The sequence below is a fragment of the Macaca thibetana genome, chromosome 9, assembly GCF_024542745.1.
Source record: "Macaca thibetana thibetana isolate TM-01 chromosome 9, ASM2454274v1, whole genome shotgun sequence".
In the NCBI taxonomy this organism is placed as follows: Eukaryota; Metazoa; Chordata; class Mammalia; order Primates; family Cercopithecidae; genus Macaca; species Macaca thibetana.
This window is the reverse complement of record NC_065586.1, coordinates 5,001,279-5,025,649: the sequence shown is the minus strand read 5'-3', so window position 1 is coordinate 5,025,649 and position 24,371 is coordinate 5,001,279. Positions and strand designations below refer to the sequence as shown.

Here is a 24,371-nt window from a genome sequence, read left to right as displayed (position 1 = left end):
CCATTTTTACATGTATTTAAGAAGCTTTCTTTTTTCGTTGAAATTACAAGGAACTAGATACTAACTCAAAGGTTTACCAAGGCTGCCGCTTCAGTGGTGTCCTTATTTTCACTTCCAGACCATGCCAATTTATATTAAAAATTAAACCATTTTTGTCAATGGTCTAGCAAATGTATCCTTGTAGATCATTACAACTTATCGATAAAGTGAGACTCAAATTTCGATAATTAGTCCCTATCACACATTTAGTAGCCTGAGGACAGTCTTGGGATACAAGTTTTCTTCCAGTAGTTCTATCTCGAAAATTAGGTATCCATTTTGTTCATTTTTGTGTCATAAGACCGCTCCTACCACTTTGATACAAATATGATGCATACAAAAAAGGACTAAGAATTTAGACTTTCCTTTGTTAGGTTCTAAATTTTACTTAAAATGAGGTTGTATTTTTTCTTTCAGGAAGTTTTTTTTTAAAGTGAAAGTAGTACAGTGGAAACTCTAGTCCAGGCCCAGTAATACTGGGTGGTGCTAACTAACGCCCATCGGAATAATGATACTCTGCCAACAGTTTTGTAAACACTATATCCAGTAATTTTTACTATAAATATTTCTCTGGATCGTATGTTCTTGGAAGAAGGAAAGATTTCTTCAGTTATAAAAACAGAGAAATCACTCCTATTGCAATTAATTTCCACCAGAGGGAGCTGACGGACACTGTTCTTCGATGCTGAGTTTGACATATTCTGCCAAGCTGGGAAGTAGACACGAACAGAAGAAACAGTGCACAAACTAAAAATAAGCAGTACGTGACCATAGGAACGGACCTCAGTGCTGAACAAGGATTGACTACTTGTTTTCTTCTAGCCTAGGAAACCTAGACCTGTGAGTCATTCAAAGTAAGGCAGCAACACGAACCTTACAACCCAAGATGGGTTTCATGTCTACTAGGTTTATTCTTTTGAAATCTCAAAACTAAAAGAAATTATTCTTACCTCTGGAGGTGCATAGGTGCCAAATCCCAATACAGGCATGAAGTGGCCATCATTTAGCTTCACACGCTGGTGTTTGGAATCCATTTCCTGTCACTTGTCTGACTAGCAAATGTTTGCTGCTTCTTCCCCTCAGAGATTACAAAAGCAATGGGCAGGAAATGGCCCCCTGCAAACGGACTAATGGTTAACCAATGACATGTAGGAGGAGGTACATAGGCAGTCTTATACGGTCTGTGGAGAAAATTTCATCTAGTTCACTTGTTTCTTATCAAAGATAATTCCTAAGTAAATTATTATAATATATGGTATTAAACATTAATTTTTATCTGAAGTATTTTCTATTTGAAATCTCTATATTACTTAAATTATTAAAAAATATTTATAGAACAAATAGCAACCATATGTTAGACTATAAAAACCTCCAGCTACAAATACTTTTTTTGTTTATGCCATGATAATGCCCCTTCTTTATATTGCATCATTTGAAATAATTAACCATCTTACATCTTTCTCTCACATACACATAATTTAAAGGAATGACTAATGAAAATTTTAAAAATTGTTGGCCCTCAATAAAAACTTAAAGTTAAAACTGTAAAAATATTTCCCTTTTTACATTTTCAATCAGAAAATTTATTTTGATTTTTCTTTCTTTGCATTGTAAGAGAAAGATTCATTTCTGATAAAGGTGCAGTCCTGATAAAGCTGTAATCCTGATGAGGGTGCAAATAAAAAAGAAATTCTATGCAGTTTTTCTTGGAGTGTTAATTATTAACAGTTTTTGGAGTTTGGACATCATTTAATATATGCAAGCAGTGCCTTAATAGTATTTGTTCTTCAACCAGGTTTATTAGAGACTATCATGAAGTAACTAGCCAAAAAACTGATAACTATTTTACATAATTTTCCATCTTGTTAAACATTATTTGTAAAGAAAAACTGGAAATTAATTATATATAAATGCATGAATAATTTTCATATGGGATAGTTTTCACTTGTTCCTTCCTTTGGAGGGCAGATTAGAACATGACGAATGTAGTTTGCACAATACATTATCAACATCTTGGAGCTGTCAGAACTTTCAATGCCCTGATTGCTTCTATTTACTTTTCCTCAAACAATAACCAAAAAGTAAGTTGAGAAATAGGTAAATGATTATACATTGATACAATATAATATAAAATCATTGAAAGCTTTTCAGCAACATGGTAGATCAAAAGGCCCCTACTTGTCTCATGGATGCATCAAGAAGTAATCTGAAATTGACTAAAATAAACTTATTTATTTATGGGGGGGCTGAGTAGAAATGTAGTTTGATGCCAAGGGCAAGAGATTAGGTGAAGAGACGTGGAATAGTCCATCTAACCCATTGAGGGGAAGCTGGGGTGTGAATTTTTGAAACAGTAAGCTATTCAAAAGCCAGTAGGTATTTGGGGAGCTAATAAAGGGCACACACAGTCCAGGCAGATACATGTTCAGAAAAGAGCAGACAAGGCCTTAGGGTTTTATGTTGGGCTTATGCTAAGACTAAGAACATACCAAGCATATTATTTGATAATCATCATGACACAGAACAAATCTATATAGAGTGGGAAAAATGTCTGTTTTTTGAAATGCGCAATTAAATGAAATAACAAGATATACAAAGAAGCTGGAAAACACAATCCATTATAAGAAAGAAAATGAATTAACAGAAATTATTCTTGAAGAGCACTGAAATTAGTAGAGAAAGGTTTTTAAAAAAGTGTCTTAAATATGATAAAATTTCCACTTAAAATATGGAAATAGAACTACAGGAAATTGGGAAAAGCATATATGGAAAAATGAGTATATCAATAATGATGTAGAAATTACAAAAAATAAACCAAACAAATTTTGGAGCTGAACAGTATAACTGAATTGAAAAACTCACTAGAGGATTTCAACAGCAATTTGAGCAGAATGAAGACATAATCTACATGTTTAGGGATAAGATATTTTACATCCTTGAGTCTAAGGCAAAAAAAAAAAAAATGAGTAAAGAGATGTGAACAGACCCTAAAGGGCTTATAGGACAACATTAAGCCAAGTAGTATACATGGCATTGGATTCTGAGAAGGAGAAACATGAGCCTATGGGGGTGGAGAGATTATGTGGTGAAAACAATCATCAAAAAGTTCTCAAATTGGCAGCAGACATGAATCTAAATATGTGAACAACTTAATTGGAGTTCAGATAGAGATGTAGGTCCACATCCATTAAAATAAAACTCTAAAAGCTAACAGCAAATAGACTATCTTAAAAGCAGCAGGAGAAACAAAACTTTGTATTATGTACAGAACAATAAATTCTGTTCAAGATGATCAATGGACTTTTTTTATTAGACAATTTGAAGAACATAATAGGTAATACATTTAATGTGGTAAAAATAAAACTGCCAACCAAGAGATCTATATTTGGCAAAAATTATTTTTTTAAATTAGAAAGTTATTAAGACAATGTGAGATAAAAGCTACAAGAGTCCATTGCCGTTATATTTGCTTTGCAAGAAATGGTAAAGGGACTAATTCAGCTTAAAATAAAATAATTTTAGACAGCAACCTGAAACCATATAGAAGTATGAAGCCCTTTAGTAAAGGTATACATATGGCAAAATGTGAAAATAAATATTTTTGAAAGTTTGGTTATATTCTACACTTCTTCAATATTTAAAATACAAATATGTACAAGTAAGCATAAATCTGTGTTAACATGTACACAATGTATAAATTTGTAATTCATGAAATCAATAATGTGAAGTGGAAACGAAGCTGTGGAACAAATTTTGTATAGGATTGCAGTTAAATTGGCATTGCTTTCAAAGTAGATTGTTATAACTATAGGGTGCTGTATATCATCCCAAGAGTAACTACAAAGAAAATAACTATAGAAAAAATGAAAGAGCAATTGAGAAAGGAATACAAATATTATTAAAAATCATACACAAAAACATTGTTAATTGAGGATATGAGGATATGAAGGACAAAAAGCTAAAGACATAAAAAAATGACAAAGTAATTGCAGTCATGTATTACTAACATTAGAGATATGTTCTGAAAAATAAATGTTTAGGCCTGTGGACACATTGATGTTAGCCCATTTAACCAGATTTTGGAATTCTAGTCTCCAGAACTTTGAGAAAATTAATTTGTGGTGTTTCAAGCCATCATTTTGTGGTAATTCATTACAGCAGGAACAGAAAACTAATTTGGATATAATTTCAGCAATTCTCATTCTCTCTCTCCTGCATCACCAATTGTTTTCTTATCTCTGCTAAGTTCTTCCTAAGAGCACACATGCATGCTATTTTTGCTGTCATCACAAAAATAACCCCATTTTACTCCATTTTCTTCTTGGGAAGTTGCTCAATTGCCTGGTCCCCTTTACAGCCAATTATTTGAACATGTTCTACACTCTGTATCTAATTACTCTCATCCTACACTTTGTTGAATGCACACTATTCTGACTCTTGCCTCCATCGTACTATCAAAACATTCTTGACTTTGGAAAGGTCAATAGTCAATCCCAATGGTCAATGTTGAAACTCTATCTTACTTGTCCTATTAATAGCATTTGACTCTTTTCTTCTTAAAACAATTTCTTCATCTGACTTCTAGGACAGAACAGTCTTTCACTTTCTCTTGTAATTTCATCGCCACTCATCAGTCTTCTTTCCTCATACATGCATTCCATCGCCATGTAGGGGCCTGGGAAATGTGAAATTTGAAATTGGAAAATTTCCCAACCCAGTATAACAATGCTAGCATGTGATCACTTCCCTGTGGTCCTGAGACTAGGCTGACCCAACCAGCTGACACCAATATAGCTGATACCAACACAGAAGTGCTGAAAGGTGGAGCCCCTCCTGTTATCTCCATGAAGAAGCAGCATTACCACATCACACTACAGAAGAGCCACAAAGCTATCTGTATTGAACTGGGCGAAGAGGTTCAGCCCCAATATCACTTCCTTAGAGAGCTATGGGACAGTAGTTTTTTTTTTATGGCTCTCATCTACACTGTGACCTGGAGATAGACAGCAATGTGCATCTGAATTGAGAGTCACAAGGCCCAAGACAGGGATGTATTAGGGAAACAGATTGTGTTACTGACTACCCAGGTTGTTGATCCAGTGCAGTTTCCTAACCCCCACAGAGACCTTCATGCTTTACAACAGAAGTTTCTCTAGTCACCTCTCTTTGGGCTGGTGCCTGTGCTCATCACTGGGGTATTTGCAGGCAATTAAGCTACTCCAGCTCTACCCAGCTATGTCTCTGTCACACACTGAACAGGAAGCTCAGGGCACTGATCATTCCACTGTCCATTCCATCACTTGAAACAACAGAAAGCCCCACACAGTAAACAAAGATCAAGTATATACCCATCTGCTTTGGCACAGCTGGCTCTTACCCATAAGTACCATCTACTGGCCTGTGAATTGAACTGTGCAACTCAATGTAAAACCTACCAACAGAAGTGCCATAAGGCTATTGAAGCAAAGCCAAAATACAGTACTCATGATACTCTACAATCATACCCTCAAGGGCGGAGGTATAAAGCAAAAATAGAGAAAAGAATTCCATTGGAATGAATGTAAATTCAAAACCAAGAACTCTCAGCTTCTCCAAATGAGAAAAAAATCCAGTACAAGAATTCTTGCACCATAAAAAATCTGAATGTTTGTTACCATCAAAAAATTACACTAAGTCTCCAGCAATGGACGCTAATCAAAATAAAACTGAGAAATGTCAGTTATAGAATTCAAAGTATGGATTATAAGAAAGCTCAATAAGATCCATGAGAAGGTCAAAAACAAACACAAAGAAACTACAAAAGCAGTCAAGGGAAGAAAAAAGAGATACCTATTTTGGGAAAAAATCAAAAATTTGAAAACAAAAAATTCACTGAAGGAATTTTAAAATACAGTTTAAAACTTTGAGAGTAGACTAGACAGCAGAAGAAAGTATTTCGTATCTTGAAGACTAGTTTTTCAAATTAATCCAGTCAGAAATTTTAAAAAGAAAATAATTGTTATAAATGAACAAAGCCTTTGAGACATATGGGATTATATAAAGCCATCAAATCTGCAAGTAGTAAGCATTTCTAAGGAAGATGAATAGAAGTAAGAAGTTTGAAAAACATAGTAGAATAAATAATGCAGAAATATTTTCTTTATCCTGATAGACATTTAGAAATTGAGATTCAAAAATTCAGAGAATACCTGAAAGATACCATACAAAATGTATGTCAACAAGGCATATAGTCACCGGACCACTCAAGGTCAATAAGAAAGAACAAATTTTAAAAGCAGCTACACAGAAGCACAAATCACCTCTAAAGAAAATCCTGTACTAAACAGATTTAACAGCAGAAAACCTAAAAGTCAGAAGATATTGTGGGCCTATTTTTAGCCTTTTTAAAGGAAAGAAAATGGAGAAATCATCTTTCACAGACAAGCAAATTTTAAGGGAATTTGTCACCACTAGACTAGCCCTTCGGGAAATGCTCAGAGGAATCTTAAGTATAAAAACAATATGATAATACCATCATAAAAGGACTTGTAAGTGCACAGGTCATAATTACTATAAAGTAATTGCACAATTGAGTCTCTAAAGTAACTGGATAACAAGACCATGACAGAAACAAAAGCTCACATATCTATGTTAACCTTGAGCATAAATTACCTAAATCCTCCACTTAAAAGAAACAGAGCAGCAAATTTGATAAAGGACAAGACCCAACAGCTTTTACCTGCAGGAGACCTACCATTAGGTCTAATGACACCTATAGATTTGTTTTCATTTACATGATATATCAATGTCAGCAAGCAGGACTAGCCATTCTTATATCAGATAAAACAGACTTTTATACTAATGATATTTTAAAAAGGCAAAGAAGAGCATTATATTATAAAGATTCCATACAGCAAGAAGATTTAACTATCCTAAATATAAATGTATTCAATATTGAAGCACAAAGATTCATAAAAGAAATACTACTACACCTAAGAAAACAGACTGGGAGAAGTACGACACTAGTAAATGACATCAGCACCCCACTTACAAACGCTGCAGATCATTGAGACAGAAAATCAGCCAAAAAACAAAACAAAACAAAAAAAAACAAAAAAAAAAACAACCCTCTGGACTTAAACTGGAACATGAATCAAATGGAAATCATAATCATTTACAGAACATTCTACCTAACAACTACAGAATACACATTTTTCTCATCTGCATGTGAACCATTCTCAAAAATTGACCACATGCTTGGTTACAAAGCAAGTCTCAATAAACTTAAAAAAAAAATCAAAATCATATCAAGTATTTTTCAGACCTCTGAAATTAGATTTCTAATTGTATTCATAAAATTAGAAATCAATATCAAGAGGAACTCTCAAAGCTATACAAGTGCATGAAAAATTAAACAGTATGTCCCTGAACAACTTTTGGGTAAAGAACGAAATTCAGAATTCAAAAGATTTTTTGAAATGAATGAAAATAGACACACAAGATGCCAAAATCTCTGGGATATGGGAAAGCAGTGCTAAGAGATAAATTTATAGTGTTAAAGCTTCCCTGAAAAGATAGAAAGACCTCAAACTCACCACCTAAAGTCACTTCTAAGGAACTAGAAAAATAAGAGCAAACCAAACCCAAAGCTAGCAGAAGAAAAGAAATAAGAATGGTCACAACATAACTAAATGAAATTGAGACAAGAAAAAAAAAACAGGTACAAAGGATCAATGAGACAAAAATTTGGTTCTTTGAAAGGAAAAACAAAATTGATAGTTAGCTAGCTAACAAAAATAAAAAAGAAAGAATGTCCAAATAAATACAATACAGAAATGACAAGGGTGAGACTGGGCACAGTGGCTTACACCTATAATCCCAGCACTTTGGGAGGCTGAGGCAGGGTCACTTGAGGTCAAGAGTTTGAGACTTGCCTGGCCACCATGGTGAAACCCCACCTCTACTAAAAATACAAAAAACAGTAGCCAGTCATAGTGGTGTGTGCCTGTAATCCCAGCTACTCAGAAGGCTGAGGCAGAAGAATCGCTTGAACCTGGGAGGTGAAGGTTTCAGAGAGCTGAGATTGCCCCACTGCACTCCAGCCTGGGCAACAGAGCAAGTCTCAAAAATAAATAAATAAATACATAAATAAATAAGAAAAAATGATAAAGTTGACATTAAAACTGACATCAGGGAAATACAAGAGAGTATCAGTGACTCCTATAAACATTTCTATGTGCACAAACTGGAAAATACAGAGGAAATAGATAAATTCCTGGAAACATACAACCTCCCAACATTGAATCAGGAAGAAATAGAAATACAGAGCAGACCCATAATGAGTAATGAAAAATACTCAGTAATTAAATCAAATCAGTAATTAAAAATGTTCTAGTGAGAAATAGCATGGGACCAGAGGGATTCACGGCCCAATTCTGCCAAACATGCAAAAAAGAGCTGGTACCAACTTTATGGAATCTATTTTTAAAAATTGAGGAGGCATTCCTCCCTAATTGTTCTACTAAACTAGTATCATCCTGATACCAAAATCAGGCAAGGAAAGAACAGAAAAATAAACTACAGGAACATACCCTTGGAAAACATGGTCACAAATATTCTTAACAAAATACTAGCAAACTAAATCCAATAGCACATCAAAAAGATAATCCATCATGACTGTGTGGATTTTATTCCAGGGATGAAGGATGATTAAATGTACACAAATCACTGAACAGAATTTACCATGATTCATCATATAAATATGATTAAAAACAAAAAAAAAAAACCATGAGCATCTCAACAGATGCAGAGTTTTGATAAAATGCAACGTAAAACTTTATGATAAAAACACTCAGTAAACTAGACATCAAGGGAACGTGACTCAAAATAATAAGGGACATCTAGGAGAAATTAACAGCCAGTGTCATATTGCATGGAGAAAACTTGAAAACCTTTCCCCTAAGAACTGGAACAAGACAAGGATGTCCACTCCACCACTCCCATTCAACACAAAATTGGAAGCACTATTCATGGCACTTAGGTAAGGAAAATAAATAAGAGGCATTTAAGTAGTAAAAATAAGAAGTCAGATTATTTTTGTTTGCTGATGACAGGATTGTATACCTAGAAAACCCCAAAGGTTCCTCAAAAAGACCCCTATATTTAATAAACAACCTCAGTAAAGTTTCAAGAGCAGTGGACTAAGGAACAGAAGATCAACCTAGACAGTAAAACTCCTTCTATTTAAGTCAGAATCGTCCAGAGAATTGATAGAATGGAGATTGCTTTTTCCCCTTATCATAACGTATAATCATCCTTCTAAGACAAACAGTATGTGTCACGCAAGTAGGTTTAGGGTGAATGCCATGTAGCTTCTACTTCTCTCTTGCAACTTAGAGATATTAGAAAAAATACTGACAGAAAGAAGCCAGAAATCAGGAACTCACTGATTTCTTCTCTGTCCTCTTCCGCACAGAACTGAGGGCTCCTGATGAGTGATGAAATGCTAGGAGAGGATGAATGGTACCACATTATTACCAGTGCCCAGGACAGACGCTAAGCTGGGTGGTGATGCTTTGCAGAGAAGTCTCGGGGGAGAGACACAGGATAGGGGAGAAAATGGGGAGTAATTCTGCCTTTGAACTCACACCTGGAAAGGACGCAGAATCAGGATTAGTGAACAATATTCAGGATTTTGCTTAGTTGGTAGGCTTTATGTGAGTCCTGAGAATGTTGGCTGGTGCCAAAGTTGAACGATGTACTGAGAGAAATAGCCTTCCCTGAGTAAAGTAAAATTATATTGTCGTTAACCACAAAATATATTTCTTATATACAATGAGTGTTTTTCAGAGACTCTCAAAATCAAGTGCTTATTTTGGAGGAATATTTTTATTCATGTGAAAGAAAGTTTTTGGTCAATGCAAGCATTTTGGCCACATAAGTCAGTGGCCACTGCATCCCAACTGTCCCTCAGAACAAATGTGTTTAATGAAGGTGACACCATCCTTATAAAATCAATAAAACTGAATGTCTAGGTTTTTAGGAAAATCTTAAGCTTTTGAGTAGAAGGGTGGTTAAACATTCACCAACTTGACCCACAGCCCACTTCCTTGTAGCTGCTTACAGCTTATAGCCTGTATTACAAGGCCCTAACTTCTATAGATAACTTCCGTAATGTGAAGAAGTTTCAAGTTTTCCATATTTTCCAGATCCTGCATTCCAATAGATCCACTGATGCCATCCTGTGTAAATACCCACTTTAAGGAACTGATTCGATCCTAGGATGCACTTACTATATCTTTGTGTTTTCATCCCCCACACCCTAACTAAGCAACCCCTCACTCCTCAGCCCTCTATCTGCCAAAAGTCCCTTGAAAACCCCATTCTAAAACTCCTTGAGGCAGTGCATTTGAGGTTGCGTCCTACCTCCTCCTTTGGCCATCATTTGATTATTAAACTCTTTGTCAGCGGCAACTCTCGCTATTTTGTTGTGTTGGTTTGTTCCTACACAATGAGTACAAACATGGTGGTCCAATACAGAGGATCTTCCTGTCGGGTGTCAACGAAAAAGTTCATCTAATACTAAGAAGAAAGTGAGACACGGATGGTGGCTTCCTTAAGATCCCTCCATGCTTCCTGAACACTACACATTCAATGGTAGGCTCTGTGAAATGTATTTTTGTTTGTTTGTTTGAGACGGAGTCTCACTCTGTCACTTAGGCTGGAGTGGTGCAGTGGTACAATCTCGGCTCACTGCAACCTGCACCTTCTGGGTTCAAGTGATTCTTCTGCCTCAGCCTCATGAGTAGCTGGGACTACAGGTGCATGCCACCATGCCCAGCTACTTTTTGTATTTTTATTAAAAATAGGGTTTCACCACGTTGGCCAGGCTGGTCATGAACTCCTGGCCTCCAACAATCCACTCGCCTTAGCCTTCCAAAGTTCTGGGATTACAGACATTACCCACTGCACCCAGCCAGGCTCTGAGAAATCTTATAATTACAAAACTAAAGGTGATAATTATGCAAGTAAATATACTAGCACAAGGAAAGATTTTTTTTCTCAACACGATTGTTAACATTTTCAAACACACTCATTGACATTCCCACACAGAGTTTCCCATTTCCACATCTTAAACAGATTCTTTTACTAAACCTTGGCCTATGTCCAGATGTATGCAGTAAGAGGGAAAGGAAGAAAAAAGACAAAGATCTTGGCACTTATGGACCTCAGCTGTGTAAATACCAATACAGAGGCCATGCATGATTCCTTCATTGCCATTGTCCAGGTCATGTTTGCTAATTCCCTGACTCTGATTCATTATTTCCCTTTAACTTTTCTGGTTTGCATACCATGCAGATACCCCTGCAGGTGCAAAGAGAATTTTCTTTCCTCGCCCTTCTGAAGTTTTGATGACTTGATTACATAAGACACACTGACAATGGAATAATTAACATAAAATGCATATAAATTTATATACATGTACATGGAGCAGCAATTATGAGACTCCAAGCAGGACCAGATGATTGAGGATTTCATCACATCCTGAGGCTACAGAGAGAATAGGGGCTTGGGGTCTCTCGGGGAGGTGGGGGTCTCAGGTAATGGGGGAGAGGGAGAGGTACTCATGGTGAGCCAAGGCTGTTCCCACACAGATGTGAGTCTCTCAGGGGCTCCCCAAGCTGCTCTCAGGAGGATAGACAGTGGCCTATGGAGAAATTTCTCAGTCAGACCTTTAAAGTGTGAGGATCTTAGTCTGTTTTTTCCTGGAAGTTAATCTTTCCTTGATCCAATTAGGCAGATTAAGGGGGACCTCAGAGAAAGGCTTTTAGCCTCTGTTCACTTCACTAAGGTACATTTCCTCAGCACTTGCAAATCTCTGCTGGAGAAGAAAGCTTTTCAGGGCTATTTATGTGTCTGCAGCCTCTCTGAGTTGTAGCCCCTCTTAATAGCAAGATCAAAATATACCAAAAAAGTACATTTTGGGTGGCACATGTTGTTTTACTGCACCCTGTATAACAAGTCTTAAAAACTAAGAGTGCACCATAAGCTCCTCAGCTGAGGGCCCCACTCCTGCCTCCTGGGAAGGCAGGTACCACCCTCAGACACACTGGACAAGAGCATCAATAAATGAAATTATTTTAAAACAAATGGCTCCATTTTATATGCCTCCTTCCAACCACCTGGCACAAAAGTAAAACACCTGTGCAACTCAGAACAAGTACAATAATCCAGGCTGGTGACTGGAAGGTCTAGCATGCCATCGAAGTCCTCGAGTCATCGTGAGTCAGCAAGACTCACAATGAGACTGGAGTTAACACTTTCAAGACACTTGTAGATGAACAATGTCTAGGAGTGTTAATGCCTTAAAGAAGGTGGAGGAGAAATGTCTGCACCTGACAGCAGAAGGGTCTGCTCTACTCTTCACTGCAGACCAGGCATCTGAAGCTCTTCTTGCCTTATTTAACCTTGAGGCAAACAGTCACTTGCTTCAATGGCAAATATTTTCAACTTCCACACTATTCGCAAAGCAAAGATAACAGCGTTTAAACCACATGTGCTCTTAATCTCTCCCGGCCCTGCCTCTATGTATGAACAAATTTAAGTTACTTGCCTATCCCCTAGTGAGATATCTATTCTATTTAAAAATCGTATTGAGGAATATGTTGGACTGGAGAGAAAATCAGCTCACAAACAGGTACTGTACTTTGCTGATGACCTGCCTTGCATTTAACCCTTTTCCCATTTACCTCGAGAATGCTCACCAGCGGCACTTGTGGCGGCAGTTTACCCTGAGAGAACTTTGTCACGAAATATCTCGCTTTTATGATTATGATTATTATTTGAGACAGATTTTTGGCCTGTCGCCCAGGCTGGAGTGCAGTGGTTCTATATCAGCTCACTGCAACCTCCACCTCCCAGGTTCAAATGATTCTACCTGCCTCAGCCTCCTGAGTAACTGGGACTATAGGCACATGCCACCATACCTGGCTAATTTTTGTGTTTTCATTAGAGACGAGATTTCACCACCATTCACTGGCCAGACGAGGTTGGCCAGACTGGTCTTGACTCCCAACCTCAAGTGATCCACCTGCCTCAGCCTCCCAAAGTGTTGGGATTAAAGGCGTGAGCCACCGCACCTGGCTTCTTATTATTTTTGAATCACTCTAGTATGCTGACTTTGGAAACAAAAGACATCATTCCGTTGATAGCTTTCTGTTTTTGTAGTGGTATTTCCATTTACAAAATACAGTAATCATATTTTCAGATCACTGACAATGTCACATCTTAGAAAATGTAGCTTTCTTACCTGTGATATTCACATCCTTCTTGAACAGTTGTTGCCTGAAGATTCATTTCATGAATCGATTTTTCAAAATAGACGATTCTGATGGTTCAAACAATTCTGATCTTAGTTCTGTTTAGAAATAACTCTGAGAACAGGTTTTATAGTTATTTTTACATTGAAAATCGGTCAGATTTGCTTCAGCCTCAAAGAACATGTTAATGTAAAACTAAATGAGCACTGGCAGTGAGCTGCACCTTTTTTTTTTTTTTTTTTTTTTCTCTAAAGGGAAAAGGATTAAATGTTTGGTTAGTTTCAATGGCAATCAAAACCATACTGCCATTTTACTATGGGGAATGTGTGGCAAAAACCAAACTGCTTGCCCAGACAGACAGGCAATTAAATGAACTTTAATGTTTTACCCATTGTCTTCAGAAATCCATCCAAAAGACAAACCTTGCATTTCCATAACAGGACAAAGTGATTTGGTGCCAGTCTCTTAAGAATAAAGTACTTAGCTAGGGTAGGGATTCAAGAAGAAGTGGGGATTGCAGAACTCCAGTTTCCCACAAGAACATCATTCTAACAAGCAACAGAAGGAAATGAAAACCTAGAGTCTTGGCATGACCCTTTAATTTCTGGGGAGATGTTTGTAGCTTCTTTGCTTATTGATTTTTCTCCCCTGGATGCCAAGAATATATAAAATCACATTTCCAGGTAACCATACACACCTTCTTTTCTCTATGAGAGAAAAGTACCCAGGACTTGTGGGGATACAAGGCCCCTTTGGCCAAGTGATTAGTTCTTTGCTCCTCAAAACTCAGTCCAAGGTGGTTTTTCCAACGTGGAGGTGGAAAGGAGGGGAATATTAACCTCATCATTAAACAACCACGAATGTTCTTTAGCAAAAACAAAGATTATCTTGTTTAACCAGGGAAATGGCTAGAGATTTCTATGAACATTTCAAGTTCATGTAAAGAATCTAATGAGTTTAATAATCCCAATGAGGTGCTGAAACAGGGAGCACAGTGGATGTGAGACTACCAAATACAAAGAGATCTTAATTTTATGCATGACTTCAAAAACCAGATTTTTCATTATGTGCCCCAAGTAGCCACATAATTCTGGCCATGACTGTTTAAAACAGGAATGTGCAAATAAAGCAAAGGCAGCACTCCTTTGGCCGTGTGATGGTGTAGCAGGTCAGGAGGGAGAACTTCCCCCGAACACAGCTTTATGCATGATAGTGAGGAATCAACTGAGTTTTATGATATGTCTTAGAGAGCCTAAAAATGAGACACATGAAAAGAGATGCTTACAGAAAAGCAACAGAAGGAAATAGAAGACATGAATTAATAGAGAGCATGTGATAGTGTAAGCCGTAAATGAGAGACAACAGGAAAATTTCTCCATCAGTAACAAGCAAAGAAACATGTAGATGAAGCTAGATCAAGGAAAAGCTGAACATTGGGAATTGCAACATTTTATAAAGTAGTGTCTTAGTCCATTTCCTGCTAATATAATGGAATACCTGAGACTGGGTAATTTATACAGAAAAGAGATTTTTTTTTTTTTTACAATTCTGGAGTCATGAGAGAGAGAGAGAGAGAGAGAGAGAACAAACTCATCTTTTTATCAGGATTTCAATCCCCGATAACTAACTTGCCTCTGAGAAAACAGCAATAATTCATGCATAAGGAAAATCCCTCATGACCTAAGTATCACGTAAAAGTCCCACCTCTCAACACTGTTGCCCTGAGGATGAAGTTTCCAACACATGGGCTTTGGAGAACACATCAGACCACAGCAACAGGTAACAGAGTTTGAACCTCCTAGGATATAGCTACTAGAGTTGTTGCTGTGATTTGAGAACTATTGTTACAGCATCTTATTTGAGTGTGTTTTTTGTGTTTGCAACAACAAAAACAGGCTCTAATGCAAGTGTAAAGTGGTTGTTGAAAGGATCCTGGGTGACTCCAAAAATAAAGAAAAGGGTGAAACAACCGGGATTTGAATAGCTCAGAAACTAGTGCAGCTCAGGATATCTTAGCCCCAGCAACCTGTGGCTCCTCCATCTCTCTAGAGCCCCCATGACTCCCACATTCCTTGACTTTTTTTTTTTTTTTGAGATGGAGTTTCACTCTTGTTGCCCAGGCTGGAGTGCAATGGCATGATCTCAGCTCACCGCAACTTGCGCTTCCCAGGTTCAAGCGATTCTCCTGCCTTAGCCTCCCGAGTAGCTGGGATTACAGGCATGTGCCACCACGCCTGGCTAATTTTGTATCTTTAGTAGAGACAGGGTTTCTCCATGTTGATCAGGCTGGTCTCGAACTCCCAACCTCGGGTGATTCGCCCACCTTGGCCTCCCAAAGTGCTGGGATTACAGGCATGAGCCAAAATGCCCGGCCATTTCTTGAGCTTTTTTCCACATGACAAATTCCCTTGGGAAAAGCTCTGATTGAGAATCAGGTGTCTATCAGTAGATCAATCCTTTATTGTCCAACAAGGTGTTAAAAAAAAAAAAACTTATTTATGACATTTCCTAAAACATAGAAAGACTTCACTCAAGGGGCGCCATGGCATTAGATGTAGGGGACACTTCATTTGGGTCTTTCCGTGGGAGAGCAATCACGCTGGTGGGGGTCAAGGGAAACATTTTTCTCAACCTTCTGAAGTTTACTAAAAATTCACCTAACAAAAGGAAGATTAGAAAGAGAGAAGGCATGCAAACTTATGACTATGTGTAGGGGACAACCACAGAGCAACGTGTAAACCATCTAAGTTGATAGAAAAAAATGGAAGCGGGGTTTAAATCTTGGCAAAACAGATTGTAGTGGCAACACAGGTTATGGGAGGGAGAGAAAAGGAGGCCTGGCTAGCAGAGGTGGTCTTGTTACTGTCAATCAAAGAATGATGAGACAGGTCTCAGTAATTTTAGGAGATTTATTTGCCAAAGTTGAGGATGCACCCAGGAGACAGGTCTATGCCTTTCTCTGAAGATTATTTTGAGGGCTCCAAATTTAAAGGGGAAATGGCAGGATACTGAGAAGCGCACAGTTTTCACATAAACAACAGGGAGCAGGGGAAAACTGTGGGGAATCCGCATTTTACATAAGATAGCACAGACAAAATGGGGTAGGGGAGCAATCGGAAATGCATTTGTGTCTGGGGGTGACTGCACTGTAAAGATAAGCTATCGATTTGCATTGCCATGGTGAAGTTTCAGCAGCTCACCAGGAATTTCCTTGTGGACAAAATATGGGGGAGGTGGGTAGCCTTTCATCTTGTAGCCATCTTCTTTAGGAACCAAAAGGGGAAGGCAGATTTGTGTTATCGAGTTCCCAGCTTGACTTTTCCTTTTGGCTGAATGAATTTGGAGTCCCAACATTTAATTTTCTTGCACATTATGTCAATGAAACCTCACAGATAGCAGCACTTAAGAGAAGAGATGGGAAATGTTTTCTTCAGACTTTTAAAGATGTCAGACCATCAGTTAATCTTTCCTAAATCCAAGGGAAAGCCTCAGAGAAAGCCTGGCTGCATCCAAGCAGAGTTTCTCTATAGGCACAAGCCTCTCCCATAAAAGACAGTTCTTAGCGATTCTTGTATTTCCCGCCCTTCTGAATAGCCATCTTGAAATCTGTCAAAAAACTTTCTTTTAGAGTACGAACCCCCAAAATCTACGAGAGGTCTCAGTTACTATAGAGAGTTTATTTTGCCAAGGTTGAGGACAAATGGCCATGACACACCCTCAGGAGGTCCTGGGGACATGTGTCCAACGTGGTCAGGGCACAGTTTGGTATCATACACTTTAGGGAGACATGAGACATCAATCAACACATGTATGATGAACAGTGGTTCAGTCCGGAAAGGTGGGACAACTTGAAGTGGGGAGGGGGCTTCCAGGTCATAGGTAGATGAGAGACAAATGGTTGCATTCTTTTGAGTTTCTGGTTAGCCTCTGCAAAGGAGGCAATCAAATATGCAACTATCTCAGTGAGCAGAGGGGTGACTTTGAATAGAGTGGGAGGCAAGTTTGTGCTGAGCAGTTCCCAGCTTGACTTTTTCCTTTAACTTAGTGATTTGGGGCCCCAAGATTTATCTTCCTTTCCTGAGAGTGAAATATTTTGGTTTCCTTCAAGCTCCACTCTGCCTTCAACCAAGATAAGTGGGGATTTATAACCATAGAACCAGGGCGAGGTCAAGGAGGAAGAATTCCTAACAAGAAGCACCAGAGGTGAGGGTGATGTTCTTGATAGCAGCGAGGCAGAAACTCTGGAATACCAAAATACTGTCATGGCAATGTTTTCATTTTTCTCATGTCTCCTTGGTACTCATCGAATATGTCCATGCTCTGCCCTTCGCCCTCTCGGGAAGGTGGGGTTTTCAGTTCTTCACATGGTTCTGTGATCTGGGCTGGAGCTGCTCCCTCAGTGAATCACATGGGTAAGATTGAGAGAGAAAGGGGTCCATGTGCTCAGGACAGTGGATGTAATTGGGCTGTCCCACTGAGGAGACTGTGTAGGGGAGGGTTGTTCTATGTCTTCTATTATGTTACCAAAGGTAGAAATTATGGGCCTATGGGGGTCTCCAATCTCAATCTTTTACCTAATTTGGGACAACTGTCAAGTATGTTCTCCTTTCTATTGGAGAATAATGTTAAAAATGAAATCTCCTGCCAGTCTACAAAACTCCTCTCTATAGAGTAGAAAGAAAGAAAATAATTTTCTTATTAAAAAAGCATTAGGGCAGGGCGCGGTGGATCACGCCTGTAATCCCAGCACTTTGGAAGGCCGAGGCAGGTGGATCACAAGGTCAAGAGTTCGAGACCAGCTTGGCTAACATGGTGAAACCCCCGTCTCTACTAAGAATACAAAAATTAGCTTGGTGTGGTGGCGCATGCCTATAATCCCAGCTACTTGGGAGGCTAAGGCAGGAGAATCACTTGAATCTGGGAGGTGGGGTTTGCAGTGAGCCAAGACTGTGCCACTGCACTCTAGCCTGGGTGACAGAGCAAGACTCTGTCTTGAAAATAAATAAATAAATAAAATAAAATTTAAAAAGCATTAAACCAGGCTGCAATGTGCATCCTCGGTAATCTGCTAAAGAGATTACAAAGACAGAAAGAAATCTCACCCCTTTATATAGCCAAGAAATACAACCCTTACACGCATCTTCTCGAGATAAATGATAACTGGTCTTCATGTAATAAGGCCTAACACCACCATTTCTTATAACATTCTTTCAGGGCTCCATCCTAAATTCACCTGGTAATTGGGGTATCCTTCTGTGTTAGACAGTCACCTTTATCCCAAGGAAAAATAACATTTCTTTATGACAAGCAGGCAGTGGTAGCTTGGAGCAAGGGGCCCAGGGAGATAGGAAGTCATCTTTCTTGATGTTTTTGTTTCCAAACAGTTGTCTCTCTTACCCTTAACACGACACTGGCAGGTTGCAATTCTGGCAACAGGCTTAGTCAGCTTTTCAAACAATTGACGTGCATTTTAAATAAAGGGACTAAGGAACAGTTTACAAACACAATTTTTTTCTTGAGAAAATAGTCTAAGAAATGAGCATAGAAGAAAAGGTCTGTGTCCTTATTGGCAGCAGGAAAAACTCAGCTTTTACAAATGACCCTTACATTTGCCCAGAAACTTGAAGTTCAAGCAAGCATGCTTTCTAAACAGAAGGCTTTAAAGATTATAATTGCAGTCACATACTCTCCTCCCTGAGGTGGATCATTATCTCGTCTTTTAGTGATCAAATATAAGCATTTATTTTGACGTATGCCAGGGTTTGGCAATAAATTAAACACATTTGTAAATCCCTAATACTGAAATTGCTGCTCAGTAGTACTAGAACCCAGAAATAAGTGTCATATAAGCTGGTCTTCATTCCCACCTGTCTGTAGCTATTAAATCACAAAAGCCAGAAAAAGCAAATTCTGCTACTGCTAAAGTCAAAGACAAAGAAAGTTGGGTACTGATTAACACGGGGAGGACAGGTTTTATCAATAACCTAACATTGCATGAGAGAAGAGGTCCAGCGCGAACTGAACTGAACTATGATTATACAAGGTGACTCAGCATTTTAAAAGGAAAATAGGGGAGCAGGGAAAGGCTGAGCAGCGACTGAGTGGAATCAGCCAAGTGGAAAATTACAAAAAGTAGGAAGGGGCTGCTTGGGCCATGTGATTAGTCCCTCTGGGTTTGATAACTGGAACTAATGGAAGTTGGACTCCTGCCCTTCTATGAGACTGGGAGACAGGCATTTCTTCAGACATTGCTGGAACAAATACTGAATTCTTTTGGAAGCTGTGAGTTTTCTCAGGCTGGCTCTTTAACAGGGTGTGGTTATCTATGGATGTAGCCTTGAACTGTTACAAATGATGTTGGAGTGTGTTCAGATCCTTACAGACCAAGGCGAGGCCTATTTAAAAAGAGACTCAGAGGAGCCTGGGGAAAGTCTGTTGAAGAAGAGAAGCTGTGCCACCATGTGGGGTGGTCTGTGCTTTACTCATTGTGAGTTGTGAAAAACTTGTCACAGGTGTTACCAGCACTGGCATGCCTCTAGAGGGTCTTTGTCGTATTTGATTCAGTCCTCATGCTCTTTGGATTTTACTCTCATTATGTAGAGAGGGAATAGACAGACCCATGAGACCAGGGAGAGTCTCTGCCTCTGATCTCCCTTGCTTTTTTATTCTCTTGCTCCTGATCTCTTACTCTCCTGCTTTGCACCATGGAACACCACAGCAGGAAGGCTCTCATCCGATGAGATCACTATGGCCTTGGACTTTCCAGCCTCTGGTGCCATTAGTCAAATATACCTCTATTGTTTAAGAACCAGCCAGTTATAGTTATTTTGTTATAGCAACATAAAGCACAGTAAGATATAGCCATATAATTCTCTGTAAATAAGTGGAAATCTATTGTGAGGCAACAAAAAGAAATGTTGCCAGAGTAGCTGGGACAATCCACTTCACCCCATCAATACCACCTCATAGAAGCAAAACACACACGAAGATCACGTATCAGGGCTCCTAAAATACCCCCAAAACACTGGTTAAGTCTATGCCTCCTTCTAACAGGCTCTCTTAGTTCATGACAGCTGCTATAACAAAAGACTGCAGACTGGTCAGTTATCAATATCAGACATGGATTTCTCACAAATCTGGAGACGAGAAGCTCAAGATCAAGTGCAGACAAATGTAGTGTCTAGTGAGGCTTCCTGACCCACAGACAGCTATCCTCTTTCTATCCTCATGTCGCAAAAGGGACAAGCACTCTCTCTTGAATCTCTTTAACAAGGACACTAATCCCATTTATTATGGTTCCACACTCAAGACCCAACTGAGGCAGAAAAATAGGGTCTGGAGACAGAGAACATAAGGCCAATTCACACTTCAGCTATGACAGGAAATATCCTCTCCATAGGGCATATTCCAGGTAAATGACTTTATAACCTCACTTCATCCTCTTCATTTACACAGTGTGTACGCCAGGTAACCAGTGGAAGTCCCTAGAGGGTATTTAAACCCCCACAAATTCTGTAACAAGGCCCTTGAGCCACTATGCTCAGGCCCACTTCCCCAATGTGGAGTGTACTTTTATTTTCAGTAAATATCTACTTTTGTTGCTTCATTATTTCTTTGTTTGGTTTGTGTGTTTTGTCGAATTCTTTGTTCAAGAAGCTGGGAAACTGGACACCCTCGACTGGTAACATATTTTGCTGGGCCAGCCAGGAGAAGGTAGGTCCAAAGTTTAGGATTTATTTTTTTCCTTTCCCCTCTCCTTTCTGTTTCATACAGGGAAATCTCTTGCTCTCTCTCTTTTTTCTTTTCCAAGTTGGGACACTTGGTGGGCAGTGCCTAAACACAGAGAACACTGCAGGATTCTGGCTATGTCCAGTGAAAACTAAGGGTGTCCATGTGAAGGCACCTAACCGCCACCACCCAGTTTGCTTAAGGGACCTGGGTCTTTATTTTATTTTATTTTTTCCTTTCTTTCATTTTCAGCCTTTCAACAACTGCTTTGTAGTAGCTCCTTGAAAATTGAGAGCAATTGGCTGGAGTCACTCCCTGGTATTGCCTGAAGGCCTAGGAATGAATGGGACTCTTTGCCCTGCCCAGAAGCGGGAAGGGCTCTTTTTTTTTTTTTTTAATTTGAGACGGAGTTTCACTCTTGTTGCCCAGGCTGGAGGGCAATGGTGTGATCTCAGCTCACCACAACCTCTGCCTCCCGGGTTTAAGCGATTCTCATGCCTCAGGCTCCCAAGCAGTTGGGACTACAGGCGCCTGCCACCACGCCAGTCTAATTTTTGTATTTTTAGTAGACAGGGGTTTTCACCATGTTTCCCAGGCTCACTTGAACTCTTGACCTCAAGTGATCCACCTATCTTGGCTTCTCAAAGTGCTGGAATTACAGGCATGAACCACCATGCCTGGCCAGGAATTCTTGCTTTTTAGGTAGGGTTTCACATAAGTTTTAGGTTGTAAGGAGAAGAATTCTAGTTAACACATAATTCTGTAGGCAAAATATGCCAGAAAAGATTGTTATTAGTGAGAAAAAAAATTAATTTTGTCTAAATCAGAAGTTATCTAAAAGGTTAGTTCAAATTACAGATTTGAGAAGGTTATTTATGAAACAATGTATTAAGGAACCATTAAGTGGCGGAAAAGATATGGACAAAGTTTAAATAATAAAATATTTTGTAAACCTGACAGAGAATTGGAGACGTTTAGCTAACAAACATTTTCATAGTTAAGGCTGTTAGTCTTGATAAAGTAAAATAAGAATTATTGTAAAGAAATGCATCAGCAGTTTGACAATTCTTTTTCTGATATACTTAAGCATGAAGCTAGTGTGGAGCCAAATTTCACAAACATGCTTGCATTTCTTCACACTATGTCTATCATTTTGCATGGATAGTGCTAGAGTAATTATTGGCCTTGTGCCTAAAGTGAGTTTCTTGATGGCACACAATGTATAATAATATTAGTGAACCTAAGGATATTAAATTGTGTATTAGGAACAATATATGCATTATGTGGAATTTTGGGGGCCCCTCAGTAACACTCTAACCTCCAGGGTAAATTGAGTAGAAAAATTTAGAGTTGGTTTCCCACTTACTTGTTTTTGCTTCTAGTTTTCATTTGTTTGCTGTTTTTTTTTTTTTTTTTTTTTTTTTTTTTTTTTTTTTTTTTTTTTTTTTTTTTAAGGCAGAGTTTTGCTCTTGTTGCCCAGGCTGGAGTGCAGTGGCATGATCTCAGCTCACTGCAACCTCCACCTCCCAGGTTCAAGTGATTCTCCTGCCTCAGCCTCCCAAGTAGCTGGGATTACAGGCATGCACCACCACACCCAGCTACTTTTTGTATTTTTAGTAGAGATTGGGTTTCACCATTTTGGCCAGGCTGGTCTTGAACTCCTGACCTCGTGGATCCACCCACCTTGGCCTCCCAAAGTGCTGGGATTATAGGCATGAGCCACCGCACCCAGCCCATTTGCTGTTTATTCTCCTCTGGCTTTGCTTGTTTATATATATAAAACCATGATGTCTTTTAGTTCCTAGTGGAAGGCTTTTATTTGGTTCTGTGAATAATTATTTTGTTTCCTATACATTCCTTGCAAGTCATCATTCGTTCCATTTGCCTGGAATTTCTAAGCTACCTTTGTGGAGCCTGCAGCAATTAATGGAGCACACTATCTTTCTATCCTTAAACTAACTTTTTGGATTTTAGGCTTCTTGACACTTTAAGCATGTTGAGTATACTTTCATAAATAGAATTTGAATTCTACTTCTCTCTCTGCCTAATTTCTTCAAAATTTGTAAACTATTTGTGAATATTCTTAATTCATGGCAATATGTTTGTCTGCATACAGTTGAGCAGGGTCCCTAGGGCCACTCAGGGAGAAAGAACCCAGAAACCAGACATGTTGGCAAAAGACTATTTCTTGCCAGTCAGTTTCTGGTCTCTTTTGCTCTGTGCAAACTAGTTAAATGAAGGGTAAAAGTCACTGTTTGTCCCTTCTGTAAAGTTTTAAATTAATTGGTTTAATAATCACATAAGAGCTTAAATCAAATATTTCATCAGAAAAGTGAAAAATGTAATGCTTTTTATTGAGTTCATGTGACTTGAGTAATCTTTAGGAAATAAACAGTTTTAAAGATTATCGGTAAAATATAGCTGTCTTGAAAATGTAAACATGTGGTATAAGTTATGTTCAAATGTTAGGTTTGCTAAATGCTTTAAGGTCATAAACTACTTCTTTGGCATTTGAAAATTATTTAACTTGCCTGCTTTCCGGTTAGGTAAGGCCTGAGGACAGCCCGCTCGGGATGGCCCTGGGGGCTTCTGGGATGAAAGAGGCCTCCTTGGGAGGCTCCCAGCATTCCCTGTGGTCTCGTCTCTTCTCCCCTCTGCCTGCCTGAACGTGCCCCTGAGTCCCTGCCACCTGCTCTCCATGGGGAGTTGGCCATGCCCCTAACTATGCTGGAAACAGCCTAATCGTATCAGAACACAACTTAACAGGTTTTACGTTACAATTAAAATTGCTAGGAGTCACCATTAACATGCAATTAAGATGATTAGAAACAGTTTTATATGCAAGATGTGTAAGAATAGTAAAATGTGTAAAAGGTTATAAAGGGTTTTTGCTTCTTTAAAATTTCTGAGTCATCATTTTGGCAAAATAAGTAATTTAGGGCAATCTGGAATTCCAAAATCAAACTTCAGTTTCAAAATTGTCTTTTCTAATGCCTGGCTTTTTGGATGGATCAGATGGCCCCTGAAAACATCCAGAAAAGAGGTAAACAGGATTATTTAACATATTTAGGTATATGGGATCACCAAAATGATGTTCAATCTTCTTTAGGTTATATTTTGTGAATAATACTAATATATGTTCCAAGATTATATGGAATTTCTAAAATTCAAATGTTTAATTATATGCCATCAACTATAATTATGATTATTATGTTACTATAAACCATAGCAATAACCAAATTTTCTGGTATAAAGCTACTAATCCAAGCAAAACAACAACAACAATAAAAAATCAAATACCAAGAA

The 24,371-nt window shown here is 38.5% G+C and overlaps 1 protein-coding gene, 1 long non-coding RNA gene and 1 other non-coding gene across 4 annotated transcripts in view; 2 read left to right on the top strand and 1 right to left on the bottom strand.

The window, feature by feature from the left end:
• LOC126963008 (aldo-keto reductase family 1 member C3) overlaps positions 1-13,447 on the bottom strand; it is a 194,549-nt gene extending 181,102 nt beyond the window's left edge. The window contains exons 1-2 of one of the 2 annotated variants that reach the window (XM_050804870.1): positions 13,328-13,447; positions 990-1,155 (exon numbers count right to left, since the gene is read on the bottom strand). In XM_050804870.1, the coding sequence (XP_050660827.1) occupies positions 990-1,073 (84 nt within the window). In that variant the 5' untranslated portion in view covers positions 1,074-1,155; positions 13,328-13,447. The remainder of the gene's footprint in view (positions 1-989; positions 1,156-13,327) is intronic. The other variant, XM_050804869.1, reaches the window with a different exon arrangement.
• Positions 1-24,371, top strand: part of LOC126963016 (uncharacterized) — a 105,027-nt gene that overhangs the window by 14,473 nt on the left and 66,183 nt on the right. The window lies entirely within an intron of this gene.
• Positions 1,962-2,097, top strand: LOC126963474 (U8 small nucleolar RNA). Its single transcript, XR_007729106.1, has one exon. It is a non-coding gene; the product is annotated as a U8 small nucleolar RNA (small nucleolar RNA).